At 54.7% G+C, this 15,952-nt stretch overlaps 1 protein-coding gene across 1 annotated transcript in view; it reads right to left on the bottom strand.

Moving 5' to 3' along the window:
- SYT6 (synaptotagmin 6) overlaps positions 1–15,370 on the bottom strand; it is a 56,888-nt gene extending 41,518 nt beyond the window's left edge. The window contains exons 1-3 of the mRNA XM_066352806.1: positions 15,145–15,370; positions 3,581–3,929; positions 1,590–2,148 (exon numbers count right to left, since the gene is read on the bottom strand). Of these exons, the coding sequence (XP_066208903.1) occupies positions 1,590–2,148; positions 3,581–3,929; positions 15,145–15,307 (1,071 nt within the window). The 5' untranslated portion in view covers positions 15,308–15,370. The remainder of the gene's footprint in view (positions 1–1,589; positions 2,149–3,580; positions 3,930–15,144) is intronic.
- Positions 15,371–15,952: the final 582 nt, after the last annotated feature.

Raw genomic sequence — 15,952 nt, 5'->3', positions numbered from 1 at the left:
GCCACGTGGGGCTTAGCCAGGCGTCCTTGCGGGCTGGCCTCCCACCCCTCCCAGACTGGCCTGGGCAGGCAGTGCCCGAGACAAGGCACTCTTCTGTGTGGTAGTCACTTGCGCTGGTCACTAAGTACTCCCAGGATCCTGGGCACATGGTAGGATTGCCTGGCTATGCCTCCTTGATATTAGGAGCCGCCCTGTGTCTTGCTTTCGCTAATAAAATGTGAGTGGAAGTGACATGTGTCACTTCTCCATGGAAGTTTTAAGAGACAGCGCACAATTGGCCACAGCCCCTTTCATGATATAACAGAGCACACGTCGAGCTGGAGCCTCCATGGGCCTGGGTCCCTGGGCGAGGAGGTAGAGGAGAGCCCCAGCCAGGCTGCTGAACACGTGAAACGTGCATGAGAAGTGAAGTTTGGTTGCTTTTAAGCCAACAATTTTCAACCTTTTTCAGCCAATGACATACATAAACCAGTTACTAAAATTCTGTGGCACACCAAAAAAAAAAAAAAAATTTAACGATCCAAAAATAAAACAAGGTATACTTTTGACTCATTCATACCACATAGCTATTGTGTTGGCAGTTGTCATCTTCTAATTTGACAATCTATGGGAAAAGGGCTCGGTGGCCCTGACTAAATAGGTATTACACGTTTTACAGATTCTTGCGGTGCACCAGGGCGCCTGCCGCGGCACACGGACTGACAATTGCTTTAAGCCATCAGAGCCTAAGATTGTTGTTGCTGTAGCATAACCTGCTCACCCTGCTTCGTGTCGCCTGTTCTAGACTGCCTTTTCCAGGATGCCGCTGTCTGATCCAGCCTATGGGCCTGGCCCAGTCCTTACCCCATGATCAAAGAGACAGATAACATTATTCTACAGCTGGGAAACCTGAGGCCTAGCAGGCAGATAGAATGAACATGCAATCAGAAGCAGTAGGTAGGCATTCCCCTCCCTTCTCACCTACGTGGAGGCTCTGCTGCCCCCCACTCCAACCTGGGGCAGAGAGCAGGACTTCCCCTGAGTGACTGGGCCACTGGCCAGTCTCCAGGTCAGCCTTCACATCCTGAAGGGTAAAGGCCCATCTGTCTCCAAGGGTGAGGGGGCTGGGACACGTCCCACTCACCCAGGAACTGGGAACCCTCAAGAAGCCCAGAGAGGCCCTGGCTGGTTGGCTTAGTGGTAGAGCATCGCCCTGGCCTGTGGGGCACCCAGGTTCGATTCTCGGCCAGGGCACATAGGAGAAGCGCCCATTTGCTTCTCTGCCCCCACCCCCTCCTTCCTCTCTGTCTCTCTCTTCCCCTCCCGCAGCCAAGGCTCCATTGGAGCGGGGATGGCCCAGGCGCTGGGGATGGCTCCTTGGCCTTTGCCCCAGGCGCTGGAGTGGCTCTGGTCGCAGCAGAGCTGCGCCCCGCCCTGGAGGGGCGGAGCATCGCCCCCTGGTGGGCGGGGTGTTGCCCCATGGTGGGCGTGCCGGGTGGATCCCGGTCTGGCGCATGCGGGAGTCTGTCTGACTGTCTCTCCCCGTTTCCAGCTTCAGAAAAATACAAAAGAAAAAAAAAAAGAAGCCCAGAGAGCGGGGCTGTACTCACACTCGTGGCGTACTGGATGTCCTTCCAGATGGAGGTTTCCCGGGACAGGTCTGAGGCCTCGAAGAGGTTGTCCAGGATGACCTCCCCGATCATGTCATGGCGGGAGAAGCGGTCGAAGTCAAAGACACTCAGGTGCAGCTTGCGGTCGGCCAGCTCCTCGTAGGGCACGGGGAAGTGGAAGTTCTCGTCGAAGGTGGGGTTCAGGGTCTTGCGGTGCACCCGCGTCTGCTGCTTGCACTTGCGGTCGGGCAGGAGGTAGATCTTGACGTAAGGGTCAGAGCTGCCGCAAAAGTCCTTGGCGGGGAGGTCGAAGGCCTTGAGGATGCGCACGATCAGGGTCTCGGTCTCGTAGTCGTACCGGAGGCTGAAATTGATCTTCCCGCAGCTCTTGGCGGCCTCGGACTTAGCATCCTCGCCATCCACCGACTTCTGCTTATAGAGCTCAGGCTTGATGCGGCCGATGCTGGTGGGCTGCTCGGCCGCCAGCGGCAGCTCGTTGCCGTAGTCGACGCTGGAGACGTGCATCTGCCGGGGCAGGTGGCGCTTGAAGGACGTGTGCCTGGCGGAGGGCGGGCGGGGGCAGAGGGCGTGATGAGGCTCAGGGGCAAGGGATGCAGGCAGACACAACCCCGTGGCCCTGGCTCATACTACCCACTGGGGGCCCCCCTTCCCTCTGCACATAGTTTGTGCTCAGTTTGTTGTGCTCATTACCCGTCTTAATATATGTAAAGTAGTTGCAATAGGGCCAGGTATATAGTAAGCTCAATAAATATTAGGCATTGCTAGCATTATCATTTACCTTGCTTTTCTGCCACCTGCTTGCTTTCTAGGTTTCTTTCCTAGTAGATGTGATCCTGGTTTCCACATTAAAACATCCTTTCCTCTCCTGGCTGTCCCTCCCCCCTCCCCCCACCCCCACCCCCATTGGCAACATTACTGCGCTTTGCAGCCAGACTGTATAGGTTAATTTGGGCTCTGCCACTGTTTAGCTATGTGACCTTGGGCAAGTTATTTAACTTCTCTTTGCTATAAAATGAGGATAATAAAAGCAGCAATTGCATAGGGTTGCTGTGGGGATGAAATGAATTCATACATATAAAGTACTTATTAGAACAGGGCCGATGTATAATAAGTGATATGTTGTTAGCTCTCATTATCATATGGATTCTTTCATGGGTGCCTGGCAGCAACTGCATGAGTCATTAGCTCTATTTTACAGCTGGGAAAAGTGAGGCCGAGGAGAGGTGAGCAGCTTGCCCGAGGTCAGGCAATAATCTGTAAATGTGTCCCAGCACTTTCATTCCTGGCCTCCAATCTGAGGACCACCTGGTCCCCTGGGAGTGGGGTGGGGAGAGGGGAGACACTGTGGGGACCCAGGAATCCACAAGAGCCCTAAGATTTGGATAAGCACAATGCCTCATGCCTGCATACATCATTTCTTTTAAAAGTGTTTCTGGATTTAGAGTAGGTTTTTGTCACTATGTGGCAGTTGTTGGCTTTGTTTTTTTCAGTGAAAGGATGTTATGTATATACAGCTATTATCACACAGGGAACTCTGCCAAAGGTTATAAAGGAATCTTCCTTTTCAAAAAGGTAAGACTCTCTTGCCCCATCTCCCCTGTGCACCTCAGATGCCATCTCCGAGGCTCTGTCACATATCTCTAGATGCCCTAAGAACTTCTCTGCCTCTGGGCCTTTGCATAGTCTCTTCCCTCTGCCTGATGTCTTTCCTTCCCTCTAAACATCTAACACCTCCACCCGGGTGCATGCCACATACATAGCCCCCCCCCAAAGGCTCCCCTTTCCTGAGGTCTTTGCTGGTGCCCACCTCCTAGTTGATCGCCCACCATGACTACATCATCTGAAGTGTTCTCCAGTCATAGCTCACTTGTTATTATTTCAGGGCTCTGCCCCTTGCAGGCTGGACTCTCTTTATTGAATAAGGAAATGTGGAAGTGGGGGGCTGGGGTAGGGAGGGCTGCACCCCTCACCTGGTGGATGAGGCTGGCTCTGTGGTCTGTCGCTGCAGCCGCGTGTGACGCACGATGTGCTCCCTGACTGACATCTGCACCTCAGCCGGGATATCTGGGGATGTGTGGCTGATCTTCACGGCCGCCTCCAGGAAGCCCAGGGTGTTGGGGTCCTTCAGCTTGTCTGCCATGTTGCCTCTGGAGCTGAGGCACTGGAGGATTCCCGGGGGGACGTCAGCAGAAGAAGGACTGGAAGCCTCCTTGTTCCTCCAGGGCGTCCTGCGCAGCTTCCAAAAGAGAAAGAGAGAAACTGCCACCAGGGCCACGCCACACACAATAACTACCCCTGCGAGGAGGCTGACAGAGGTGCCTGCCCTCGGCGTGAGCCAGGCGGGGGGGGGGGGGGGGGGGGGGGGGGGGGGGGCAGAGACAGACAAAGGCGGGGAGAAGCAGCCGAGGGTGTTGGAAGAGGGAGCACACACAAGGGACAAAGACGGAAGAAGAGAGAAGAATGGTCATGAGAAAGCTGCCCAGGTGGAGGAGAGACGGCTTCAGGGTTGACGCTCCACAGTCCGCTCACCTTCACCCGGGTCTGACTTCACAGCATCGCCCCTCCCCCACCAGCAGCTTGGGGAGCGCCCTGCTGCTTGTTGGCTTGTGCACAGAAATGGGAAAGTAATTTCAGTTACAGCCTAAGCAAATGTGTAGATTTGGGAAGCACTCACATTTGGATGTTATCTGAATTTCTATTAGAGCTGTTTCGATGGCCAGACTTAAAGCAGAGTCATTTTTTGTGCACAGCTCTCTTCCTCAACGGGCTGAGCGGCCTTGGGGACGAGAGGCCAGGACCTCATCCTCTTCCCTTCCTCTACCCTCACCGAGCCCAGAGCAGGAGCTCAATACACGGTTACAGAATTGATTGGAAGTGAATGAGATAGTAGTGCATTATCGCTTTGAAGGCCAAGATTAGGTCTAAAGCTTCTTCTGTACTCAGAACCCTACGTGTAGTGGGCTCTATCAATGCTTGTATTAAGTTGGAGTCCGATCCACACAGTTTATTCTGAAGCTAAATACAACTGACCCCATTCTTCCCGTTCCTGTGGCTACGTGAGAACTTTCCTATAAAACTGGTATTTCTGAATATTATGGTTCTTTCAGAGGTGGGCACTCAGTATCCCATCCCCAGCCCGCCCCCGCCCCAGTGTCCCCAGAGAGCAGGGAGGATGCTCTCCTTTGGGAGAAATGATTGAGCAGACCACTCATCCCACCTCTAGGAAAGACATTTTGAGCCCAAGGCCTCTTCTTACTCTGAGTAGAGAGGTCAGAAGGCTCTGAGCCAACGGTACACCTGGCAGGTGTGCACAGAGGTCACTGTGGGCAAGCCAGCAGAGAAGTCATGCATATAGCTTGCATGATGATTGGAAAATTGAGGAATTCTTCCACCATACCACCACCACACTAGATTTTTTTTTCTTTTTTTTATTAATTTTTAGAGAGGAGAGAGAGAGAGAGAGAGAGAGAGAGAGAGAGAGAAGGGGGAGGGAGGAGCAGGAAGCATCAACTCCCATATGTGCCTTGACCAGGCAAGCCCAGGGTTTTGAACTGGTGACCTCAGCGTTCTAGGTCGACGCTTTATCCACTGCGCCACCTCAGGTCAGGCACCACACTAGATTTTTTTACTACTCTGGCAAAAGACAGATGACTTAGTACCTAGACTTGTCCTCATGCATGGTGAGAACTGGTGACTCTCTTTGGAGGGGTGTGTCCTCAACAATTCTACTCCCTGTTCCCTGCTCGACCCCTGCAGTCCTGTGAGTTTGCAGCCCCTGGATGATCCTGTCCCAATGCCTTAAGAATCTTATTAAGGTGTGAAAAGACCCAACAAGTACCGAGGCCAGGCTGTGCTTGTGCAGACGGGAGGAGTGCTCTAGAGAAGGGACTTGCCTGGGATCACAGGTCAGACACAGAGCCTGGACCAGGCCCCAGATGTCCACCGCCCAGCCGGGAGCTGCTCCCACCACCCCAGCCTGTTTGTCCCTGATGAAGCTGTCAGCTACTGGAACCCTGTGTTTTTTACATTTGTCTGACTCAGGGCCTAACATAGAAACTGGCCCATGAGAAGGAATGAGTGAATGAATGAACAAATGAATGGCACATAAAGGAGCTGTAATTATCTCTCAGTCAACATTTCCTGAATATTTCCCTTGTGCTAGGTGCTAAGCTCTGCTTGGAGCACAGAGGTGCTGTGTCCCACCCAGGGGACCCAGAGTACTCTCAAAGCACACAGGCCCCAGGGAAAGCTGTCCCCCATCCAGAAGGATGGGATGAGGAGGCAAGAACATCAGCCGCCCTCTTTGGGGGGAGCCAGCACTGCCTTCCAACTCCCTGGCTGATGAGAACTATCCTTGATCGGTTACCACCTTCATGAATAGGGAGGGCCAGCAGAGAATCCTCAAGTCCTTAGCCACCTGCACCGACCCCCAGGCCCTGCGGAGACACACTGGAGCCTTTCCCCAGCCAAAGGAGTTGCATTTAGTCCTTCCCCCAGACTGCACTGCCAGAGACCAGGAAAGCTGATTCTACGTTCACTTCTAGACTAAAGGTCTCCAGTGCGGTCTGCAGGTGTCCCAGGGCCACAAGAGAAAAAGAAATGATCAGACTGTTTTAACATTTACTTTTTATCTTAAAAATAAAGCATGAAGATTTTAATATACCTACAAGTTGATAGTCATAGAAACTGGCGTTTTATGATTGGATTTTGCCAAGTTATTGAAAATTACCTTGAGGTACAAAGTGCTTTTTTAGGTCAACTCATCATACTCTCCAGGGAAATAGGTATGGGCATTATCTTCATTTTGCAGATGAGGCAACTGAGGCACAGAGGCTTAAATCGATTGCTCAGGGTCACACAGCTCATAAGTGGCAGGACCCAGGCTGCTCAGCTCAGCAGGGCCTCCTCTACTGACGTGTGATCTATATGATGGGAATAAATAAGCATATATTGGAGGCCTTCAAACAAATTTTGCTATTATGCGCTGATGCTCTAAATGGTTTGGAGACTGCTTTGTTAAAGGCTTAGGCCCCTGGGGTTCATGAGAGCAACCTCAGATAGACACATAGTTCTAAGTCTCCGGCCACCTCTAGACCCTCGACCTCCGCAGTCCGTTACAGCTGTTCTGGAGGCTTTCTCTGCAGTGAGTCATCTTAAAACAAAAGGTATTTCTAGGGCTTTGCTTTCCTTTGATCATACATCTTACTTTTTCTGGTAATAATTAGAATTTTAATGAGGAAGGGGTGGGGGGAATGGGAGAATCCAGAGAGCATAGAGTGCATTTAAATGTTCAGCCTGACACACACAAAAAAACCCTGAATTCATAAATGAACAGAGAGGTGAGGGAAGGGGGTGGGCCGAGGGAATCAATTTTTCCTCGGTGTGGTTGCTATTTTGAATGCTTCTCCACGTGACCCGGCTGTTGTTCCCTCGAAGCTGTGATTAAGAGAGGCAGGGGTATGGATTATTGGGAAAGAGCAACCAGCGCTCAATACTGGTTATGTAAGACTAAGAGGCCCTTCCTCCCTTTGCTCACAGAACCGTTTTCCCGGACACCTCCCAGGCTACGTGGGAGGGGCATCGGGTCCTGGTGCCGAGCGGGCACTCCCTCGGAGGGCATGCAAGCTGCGAAGAGTGGAATTAGGCCAGGGCAAGGGATAATTGTACAGGAATTAGCCCCCTTCAAATCACTCCATATGGCCTTGAACTCAGCCAGCATGTAGCCTAGTTAAAGGTGCGTTTTGAGGCTGGGAAGGGTAGGCTCTAAGAAGCCTAAAGACTGTGCAAAGGTCCAGATCAGCTAAGATGTGTGCCTTCCTACCTCAGGCCTGCTGGGGCCAACCCACCAAGACGTGTTCCCCTTTAGCAAATCCCAGGTGCACAAGTAGCCTTCAAAGCCTTTCCCCACACACGTCTTGTCTGAAGCACCGCCCTGTGAGGCAGATGGTCAGCTCACCCACCATCTGAGTCCGGATCCAGTGTATCTCACATATGTACCAGGCACTAGCTTCGTGACAAGAGAGAGTGGCCCTCTGTCTGCCTTCTTTATGTCCCGTTCAGCCTGGAGTGAAAGAAGCATGGCCCAGAGTCAGACTGGACTCATTCAATGTCTAACCCCACTGGCTTTAAACTGTGTGACTTGGGCAAAGTACTTAATCCCTGTCGGCCTCAGTTTTCTCATCTGCAAAATGGGTATAACGATAGTGTCTACTTCCTAAGGGCACTGTGAGGTTTCATTGAGATCAAAAGTGTACCAGAAGTGCTGCGGACAGTGCCTGGAAGGTAGTAAGCAAAATAATAATTACTAGCTTTTTTTTTTTTTTTTTTTATTTTTCTGAAGCTGAAAATGGGGAGAGACAGTCAGACAGACTCCCGCATGCGCCCGACCGGGATCCACCCGGCACGCCCACCAGGGGCGATGCTCTGCCCACCAGGGGGTGATGCTCTGCCCCTCCGAGGCGTCGCTCTGCTGCGACCAGAGCCACTCTAGCGCCTGGGGCAGAGGCCAAGGAGCCATCCCCAGCGCCCGGGCCATCTTTGCTCCAATGGAGCCTTGGCTGCGGGAGGGGAAGAGAGAGACAGAGAGGAAGGAGAGGGGGAGGGGTGGAGAAGCAAATGGGCACTTCTCCTATGTGCCCTGGCCGGGAATCGAACCCAGGTCCCCCGCACGCCAGGCCGACACTCTACCACTGAGCCAACCGGCCAGGGTCCTTACTAGCTATTTTTATTAGAAGTACTGACCTTTGCCCAGCCTAGTTTTAGATATCCCCTAGTCCTGAATTTCATTTTGTTGGCAGAACACCTGCAAGTCGTGAATGCTAATAAATAGAGATAGCTTTAACTTTACCATTACAAACCAGGAACAAACTCACTAGCAGAAATAATGCATCTCATATATAGTTAGGTCTCTCTGTAGCTCAAGATGTAATTCGTACTATCTGAAAGCTTCCCGTCTCCAAGTCTGTCTGTCAATCCTCATTTGTTTGCTACTTGTCCAGCTGTTTTGTTGTTACCATCATCAACCAGCTGGTGAACAGCCATGAGCTCCAAAGGAAAACCATGGAAGAAAAGTCCACAATTGTGAATGTGCTATGCTTTTGCAAAGTTCTCTCGGAAACTGGGGGAAAGAAGCCCATTACTCAGTATTAGGAGTGAAACGCTTTCATTCGGGTGTCAGAGGAGACAAGTATTCCAAGGGCACTCGCTTGTGGAACCACACTGGCCAGTACCCAGCAGCCTCCGGGAGAGCAAAGAGCTATGAATTTAGGCTTCAGAAACCGGCTCTGTGCAGGGGCGCATGGCTTGTAGCCCCGGCTGGGGAGTGGCTCACTGGGGCTCAGACACAGCCCAACATTGCAGGTGAGCACCAGCACCAGCAGGACCACAGGCACGTCCAGCCTCGTTTCTAACTGTGTCACCTTGAGCAAGTTACTTAACTTCTCCAAATCCTGGTTTCTTCTTTGCTTTATTGAGGATTCTCATTATCCCTACTGCAGAGAATCACTATGAGTATTAAATAAACTTGGACTTTGAGCAGTTCCCAGGACATGGGGAACGGTCCCTAAATGTACACTGCCCTTGCTCCTCACGCTTGGCTTTTTTGGTGGCGGATAATCATTTACTGTGTACTGGAGGGACCCAAAGCTGGGCCTTCCGGGGCAGGGGAGGGGGACACCAGACCAGAGGTGAAGACCTCCAGGGCAGGACCTGCTTGTCACCTTTAAGTGAGACTGTCTGGCAAGGGTGATGGCTCATGGCTTCTGTCTCTCCCCGGAAAATGCTAGGTTATTAATTAGCCACCCAGGGCTTTCTTATCTCCCCAACTGACACTTCTTTCTCCAAAGGCAGAGCTGATGCCCCCCGCCCCTTCTCTCCACCCATAGTGTTAGGATTCATCAACATTTCTTATCGCTCGCTATTGTCCCCGTTTTTCTAATGGGCTTCCATGTCAGGAAAATCCATTTTGTAAGAGTAACAGGCATTTTCGTTAACAGATTGTAATTGAAAAGATAAACTGGGGACAGGAAGTGAGAAGAAAGGACCGCTTTCCCTGCTCCCTGAACCTGGAGCGGGCCGGCTACGGCTACAAGGCCCGGGTTTGCTGGGGGAGCCTCAGAAGAGTCAGTGCTGGTCCTGCCGAGCAGGAGCTGCTGGGTCGAGGGGCTCTCGTTCAAACACCGACAGAGGCAGACAAAGCAAGACTCAGAGACGGGAAGCAGGACACGGAGGCTCCGGAGCCTAGGAGGAGCAGGGCCTGGCCTGGGAATGGAAAAGACCCTGGGCGTTATTATGACAAAATATTTTTGTTAAATTTATTGGGATGACATTGGTTAGTAGAATCATATAGGGTTCAAGTGTACATTTCTGTGATACACAATCTGTATATTGCACCATGTGCCCACTACACAAAGTAAAACTACCTTCTGTCACCATATATTTGGCCCCCTTTACTCTCTATTACCCCCAATAATAATATTATTTTTACTTACTTCTACATGGTCAGCATTGCATGCCCTTATATTATCTCAATCTTTAAAGCATCCCTAATAAATTAGTATTCACCTCTCAAAGATAAATTTACTAAGTTTATAGATCTTAACTAAGTAACTTGTTCAAGAGAACATCGCAATAAGCAGAAAAGATGGATTTGAACCTGGGACTGTTTGATGCCACAGTGTAGGCTCTTGAGACGCGCCTCGGAGGGGACTGGAGGCTGAACTGAAGAAGTGTGGAGGCAAAGGCTGGCCAGAGGAACTGGGGAGGCATTTCTTTGTTATAACCAGGAGAGGGTAGGGCACATCCTCTACCCTTGGACCTGACCCTGCGAACCTGAGCAGGACCCTTAGACTAGGATTATGTCCAATCTCATCCTCCATCCTTCTTCTTCCCTGGAAAGTGCAGGTGCCGTCAGTTGCCCAGAAGTCACCAGGCAAATAACCAATGGCCCCTGGAAAGTCTCATGCAGAAATGTACCTGAGAAATGTGTGTGTGTGTGTGTGTATGATTGTGTGTGTGCGCGCGCGCATGCACGCATGTGTCAGGGGACGGGGGCTCTTCTGTTCTGAGGCTCACAGATGTGATCCATTAATAATGAGCTCTGCTGTGGCTTGTAAATTTATTAGGAGAACCTGGTGTAATTAAAATTCCAGGGTAAGGGGGGTGGTGGGGAGCAGAGAGAGTTTGCTTTCCTTCCGTCTTTCAGAGATCCAGGCCAAAGTACCGATGGGGATAATTAGCAGAGTCCAAACAGAAAAGAAATTAATGCTCCTGAAAAAAGCAGTGATGGGGAGAGACAATGCTTGGCTAATTACGGCTGCACCACGCTTCATGACTGGGTGCCGCTTCCACCTTCATTAAGGGATTCAGGGCTAAGATGGAGACTAATGTGGGGTGTTAGAGCTAGCAGAGTGTTGGCATTCATTTAGCAATTATTAGTATTACTATTCTGGCAGATGGTGACTGGACCTTTCTGCCTGATTGGCCAGGGCATGTGGTCCCTCTGAATGTGGAGATCAAGGCTGCGGTGGGCAGACAGTGGGGCCCAGTCCATCAGTCCTGAGAGACTTCTTTTTCCAAGTGAGACCAGCAGGGGTGCCCCCAAGCTCGGTCAGGTCTTCCTTTTACCCCACTCCAGACATACCGACACGGACCCTCCAGAAACCTAGCCTGCTCCAGATGCCCCAATGTTAGTCCTAATTATCTGCAGCCATATGTTATACCCTCAAGTCTGTGGACAGGGAGGACAGAGTCACATTAGAACAGTTAGAACAGAACACATCTTCTGTGCACAGCTTGGAGGGATGGCGCATTCTGGATCAACCTTCCCCACTCTTGAAGTTCCCACAGTCAGGAGAAGAGGACTTGTAGAGAACGGTAAATCCAAGGGCTCCACAACTTCAACATGCTGGACCTTGGCTCTAGAATCCTGAAGCTCAAGACACACCATAGAATCAGAGTATCACTATGCAAGGTTCTAATGCCAGGCAGACCCTCAAAAGCAGGCAAAATCTACAGAATTCCTTCCCTGCAGCAAGAAGGGAGGGAGTGACTGATTATTCAGTTATAGAAACAGGACCTTTGTGTGTTGATGAAATACTGTGTGTGCATTTAATGTACCATCACAAGCCGTTATCTGTGCTGCAGGCAGCCAACTTCAAAGCTGGGTGGCTGAATCACAGAACATCTCCAGAGTCATTAGAGAAGTAAGCAAACATCACATACATCACATGGCCATAGTGGAGCCAGAGAGTAACCATTCCCGCTGCCAGCCTGGAAGGGGCAGGGCAGCTCAGGATCTCCCATCAGGTTCCTGCATTTTCCAGAACGCCTCTGAACCTCTACTTACTGCCTCAAATCCAGAACCCACTCTACCCACACCCAACACTCTGCAACTTAACCTACGGGGAAAAGTTCACAGAAAGAACTGCCCATCAGTGTCGCCTTGTGGGGGTGGGGAGAGTGTATTAAGGAGGAAAGCAAACCCTTGCCTTTCGTTTTTAAGTAAAAAAGGAACTTACTTTTAATTAGGACAGTTTGTGTCGTGGTATTTCCAAGTCGGGGTCTGGTTGACTGAGATTTCTTGGGCAGTTCCTAGCACGGACACTGGCATAAAGGAGTGTCCCAGTAAATGACAGTAGAGTCTCAGCTGTTGAATCTCAGGGTGTTACCAGAAATCCCACGAGCTAGAGACACAGAGCAGGAGGAAATCAGGGGAGAGTACCATGGTAAAGGGCACTAACTGGGCATGCACTAGCCACTTGCATTTTTCACGCAACTGCAAATGAAAAAATGCCAGCATTCTGACTGGAGAGTCTAGACCCAGTGGCTCTGGGATGCAGGGAGTAGGTCGGGAGGGGGGATACCTAGGGGTCTGGTCCTGAAAGCCACAGCACCTCTCCAGACCTGTGCTCAATTAGACCCCAAGATCCCAAAGCAACTCTCCACCTCTTTTTTTTCTTGGGCTGTGATCAAGGACTTCCTCTGCCTTCCCCATCCCTTTCAGCACCCCAGCTTGGCCCCCGGGCTTCCCGAGGCTTGTGACTCAGCAGCAAAAGTGCAAGTTCCCCAGGGCTGCAATTCAAACTCCCCTTCTGGAGCACTGAAGGAAAGGCTCACTGATTCATCTGGGCTGCTGGCTCAGTCCTCAGCCCTCTCCCCCTCGGCTGGGCACCGGGGGCCTGTCATTCCAGACCACAGGGCAGCCTTCTAGTGTCAAAACACCGGTGCCTCCAGGTATCAGGATGTGCTACCCACATACCCCTGCCCAATTACCCCACCCCCGGGCATTTCTGGCCTGGGCAGAGAGGAGGGGTAGCCTCTAGCCCAACTGGAACTCGACAGGTGTGTTCGCACCTTAAAATATCCCATTTAGAGCTTGAGAGCTCAGGACCAGCATTAAGGACCCCACTGGGGTGTATCATGAAGGAAGGGTGGAAGGGAGCTGGGGAGGCAGGCCGGAAGGGACTCCCTTACCTGGGGGAAAACTGTGTCTGGTGGGTAAAGGGAGTTGGGTGGTGCAGGAAATGAAGGCACCAGAGAACCAACGTCTAATAATACTTGATGAGTCTAATCTAGTCTGAGATTCCTCAAGAGGGAGAATCAGATGCTCCAAACTCTATCACTATACTACCCTCTTGAAGTTCTTTATGTCTATCCTGAGTCCCTTAATCAACAACCCACTGATTAGACATTGCCAAGACCAGAGAGAAAGAGAGCAGCGCCCCCTACAACAGCACCCAGGGCTGAGGTGCGACCCACCTCAGGCTGGACACAGACCCCTCACACACAAGGCTGCCCCTGGGTCCACTACCCACTTCCCTCTCCTCGACCCCCAGCGGCCTAGCTCCTAACCCAGGACCTACCTATACCTCTAACCTTTAACCTCAAGTGAAGACGGGCCCTGGAATCCGCGGCCTCTGGGGAGCTTACCCCGCTTGTACCCGCTCCCGGAACCGCCGCTCCAGTCTCGGCTTTCTGGTCCCAGGAGAAGCTCGTGGAGACGAAATTCCCGCCTCCCCCAGCCCCTTCCTCCCTTCCCGCGCGGGTGGTGCGGAGCCCGGCGACCTCCGCGTCCCCGTAGGCCCAGCGCCTCTGGGGTCAGGGTCGGGGGACAAGAAGGACTGGAGTCTGCGGAACGACAGGACCCCCAGCGTCGTGGTCCCTGCGGGAGCTCCCCACCCCCACTCCGCATTCTCCCGAGGCCTCAAGCTGCCCCCCTCCGGAGGGAACGCGACCCGGCGCTCCCTCCCGCCCAGGACCCTCCAGGCGCCGGGACCCGGACAAAGGAGCTCGGCTGCAGCGGGCGAGCGTGGCCTCACCGCGCCGGTGGCAGATAAACACCCGGGGCCAGGAGGCCCCCACGCTGCCCGTCTCCCGCGGCTCCGGCCGCCGGGGCGCGACACGCCATCCCAGCTGTCGCGACTCCGGGGAGACGCCGCCGCTGCGCGCCGGGCCCCGGCCCCGCGGGGCTCGGGCTCCGGACTCACCGACTCCGGCGAGCTCGACTCGGTTCGGGCTCTCGCCCGGGCTCGGCGGCCGCCTGGGGCTGCGTCCGGCGCAGGAGCCGCGCCGTTCGGGCGGGAGGCGCCCGCTTGGCAAAGTCGGCGAGAGGCACCGACTCCGTCGCGCCCCGGCCCCGAGTCCGAGTGAGTCAGAGGGAGGCCGAGGCAGCGAGTTATAGGGGGGGGGGGCGGCGACACCCCCTCCCCCCCGCCCCCGCCCCCGCGGAGGCGCGGAGAGCCGCTCGCAGCCGGAGACGCCGGGACACAAAGACCTCGTGCCAGCCGCAGACCCAAGTTTCTACCCGGGCGGCCCAGGGGGCTCGGGCCGCGCTACCCGGGAAAACAGACAAGCGGACGGACAGACCGACAGAAGGCCTTGGGACCTCGACATCCCCGAAAAGACGAGTTACTTCCTCCGCGGGGATGTCCCCAGTCTCTCGCTCGCTGCTCGGACTCCCCCGCGGCAGGTCGCCCGCAGGGCGAGCGGGGAGGCGCGAGGGAGCCCGAGGCCCCGAGGGGCGCGCATCCCGGGAGCCGGCTCTCCGCGGGGTCCCCGTGGGGTCAGCCGGGACGGGCAGGGCGGTGCTCCGCTCCCGTGCCCCCGTGGGGTCCGCTGGGACGGGCAGGGCGGTGCTCCGCGCCCGGGGTCCCCGTGGGGTCAGCTGGGACGGGCAGGGCGGTGCTCCGCGCCCGGGGTCCCCGTGGGGTCCGCTGGGACGGGCAGGGCGGTGCTCCGCGCCCGGGGTCCCCGCGGGGTCAGCTGGGACGGGCAGAGCGGTGCTCCGCGCCCGGGGTCCCCGTGGGGTCAGCTGGGACGGGCAGGGCGGTGCTCCGCGCCCGGGGCCCCTGAGCGCCGCGCCGCTTGCCCTGCGGGCCATGGGCCAGGGCACCGGCCGAGGCTGGTTGCGGATCCAGAACCCTGAGCCAGAGTTCTCGCTCTAGGATCCGGAGCTCCCGGGGCCGGAGTGTGCGTGTCGCGGGGGGACAGCCGGGGTGACGACCCAGGAATGGGGGGGCCTCGGGTCTCGTGTTACCTGCGGGGGCCGCGCTCGGACTCCGCGCTGGGGGCTGAAGCTCGAAGCTCCGACAAGTCTCCGCGTCCAGCCCGAGAGGGGGCGGCCGGGCCCGGCACAGCGAGGCCAGGACCGCGAGCGCCTCCTGGCACCGAGGCCCCCCGGGCCGCCACCCCTCGCTCATGCCCGGACCCCCCGACCCTCGGAGCGGCGGCCGGAACCAGCGCAGCGGCCGGCCGGGGGCGGGGCGAGGCGGCCGCACGAAGACCCTCCCCGCAGCGGCCCCCTGCGGCTCGGCTCGGCTTTTAACCACGTCCCCACGGGGTCTCCGCCCCTCACGTGGCATCCCGCGGCAGCTGGCGAGTCTGGCGCTTCCCTGCCGCCCCCTCCACACTCGGAGACCCGTCTGAGCCCCGGCGGGCTCGAGGAGACTGAGCCCGGGGTCCCGCGTCCTGCCGGGTGCCGGGACCAGGAAAGAGCTTGCGATCTGGCTCCGCATTCACTGCCTGGGGTGACCTTGGGCCTCCCTGGGCCTCAGTTTCCCTCTCTGTCAGGGAGTATAATGATTGCAAGTGCTTTGCAGACTGCCTGGGGAATAGAAAGATAGTGTTTGTGACAACACTGGGTAAATTGCCACATGCCACACAAGTGGCAACGAAATAGATAAACCCATTACAACCGAGAACGGCCCTGGGGTGGGGGGCCTTGGCCGAATTCCCAGCCGGGAGAAGTTAGACAGACTTGCCCAAGCCCCAGTTTAGGAGGCAGAAGACCCCCCAGATTGCGGGGCAATGAGAACTGCAAAAAGTCTCTCCGAGCCCCGCAATCC

Source organism: Saccopteryx leptura, chromosome 11 (assembly GCF_036850995.1).
Source record: "Saccopteryx leptura isolate mSacLep1 chromosome 11, mSacLep1_pri_phased_curated, whole genome shotgun sequence".
Taxonomy (NCBI): Eukaryota; Metazoa; Chordata; class Mammalia; order Chiroptera; family Emballonuridae; genus Saccopteryx; species Saccopteryx leptura.
This window is presented reverse-complemented; position numbering and strand designations above follow the sequence as displayed.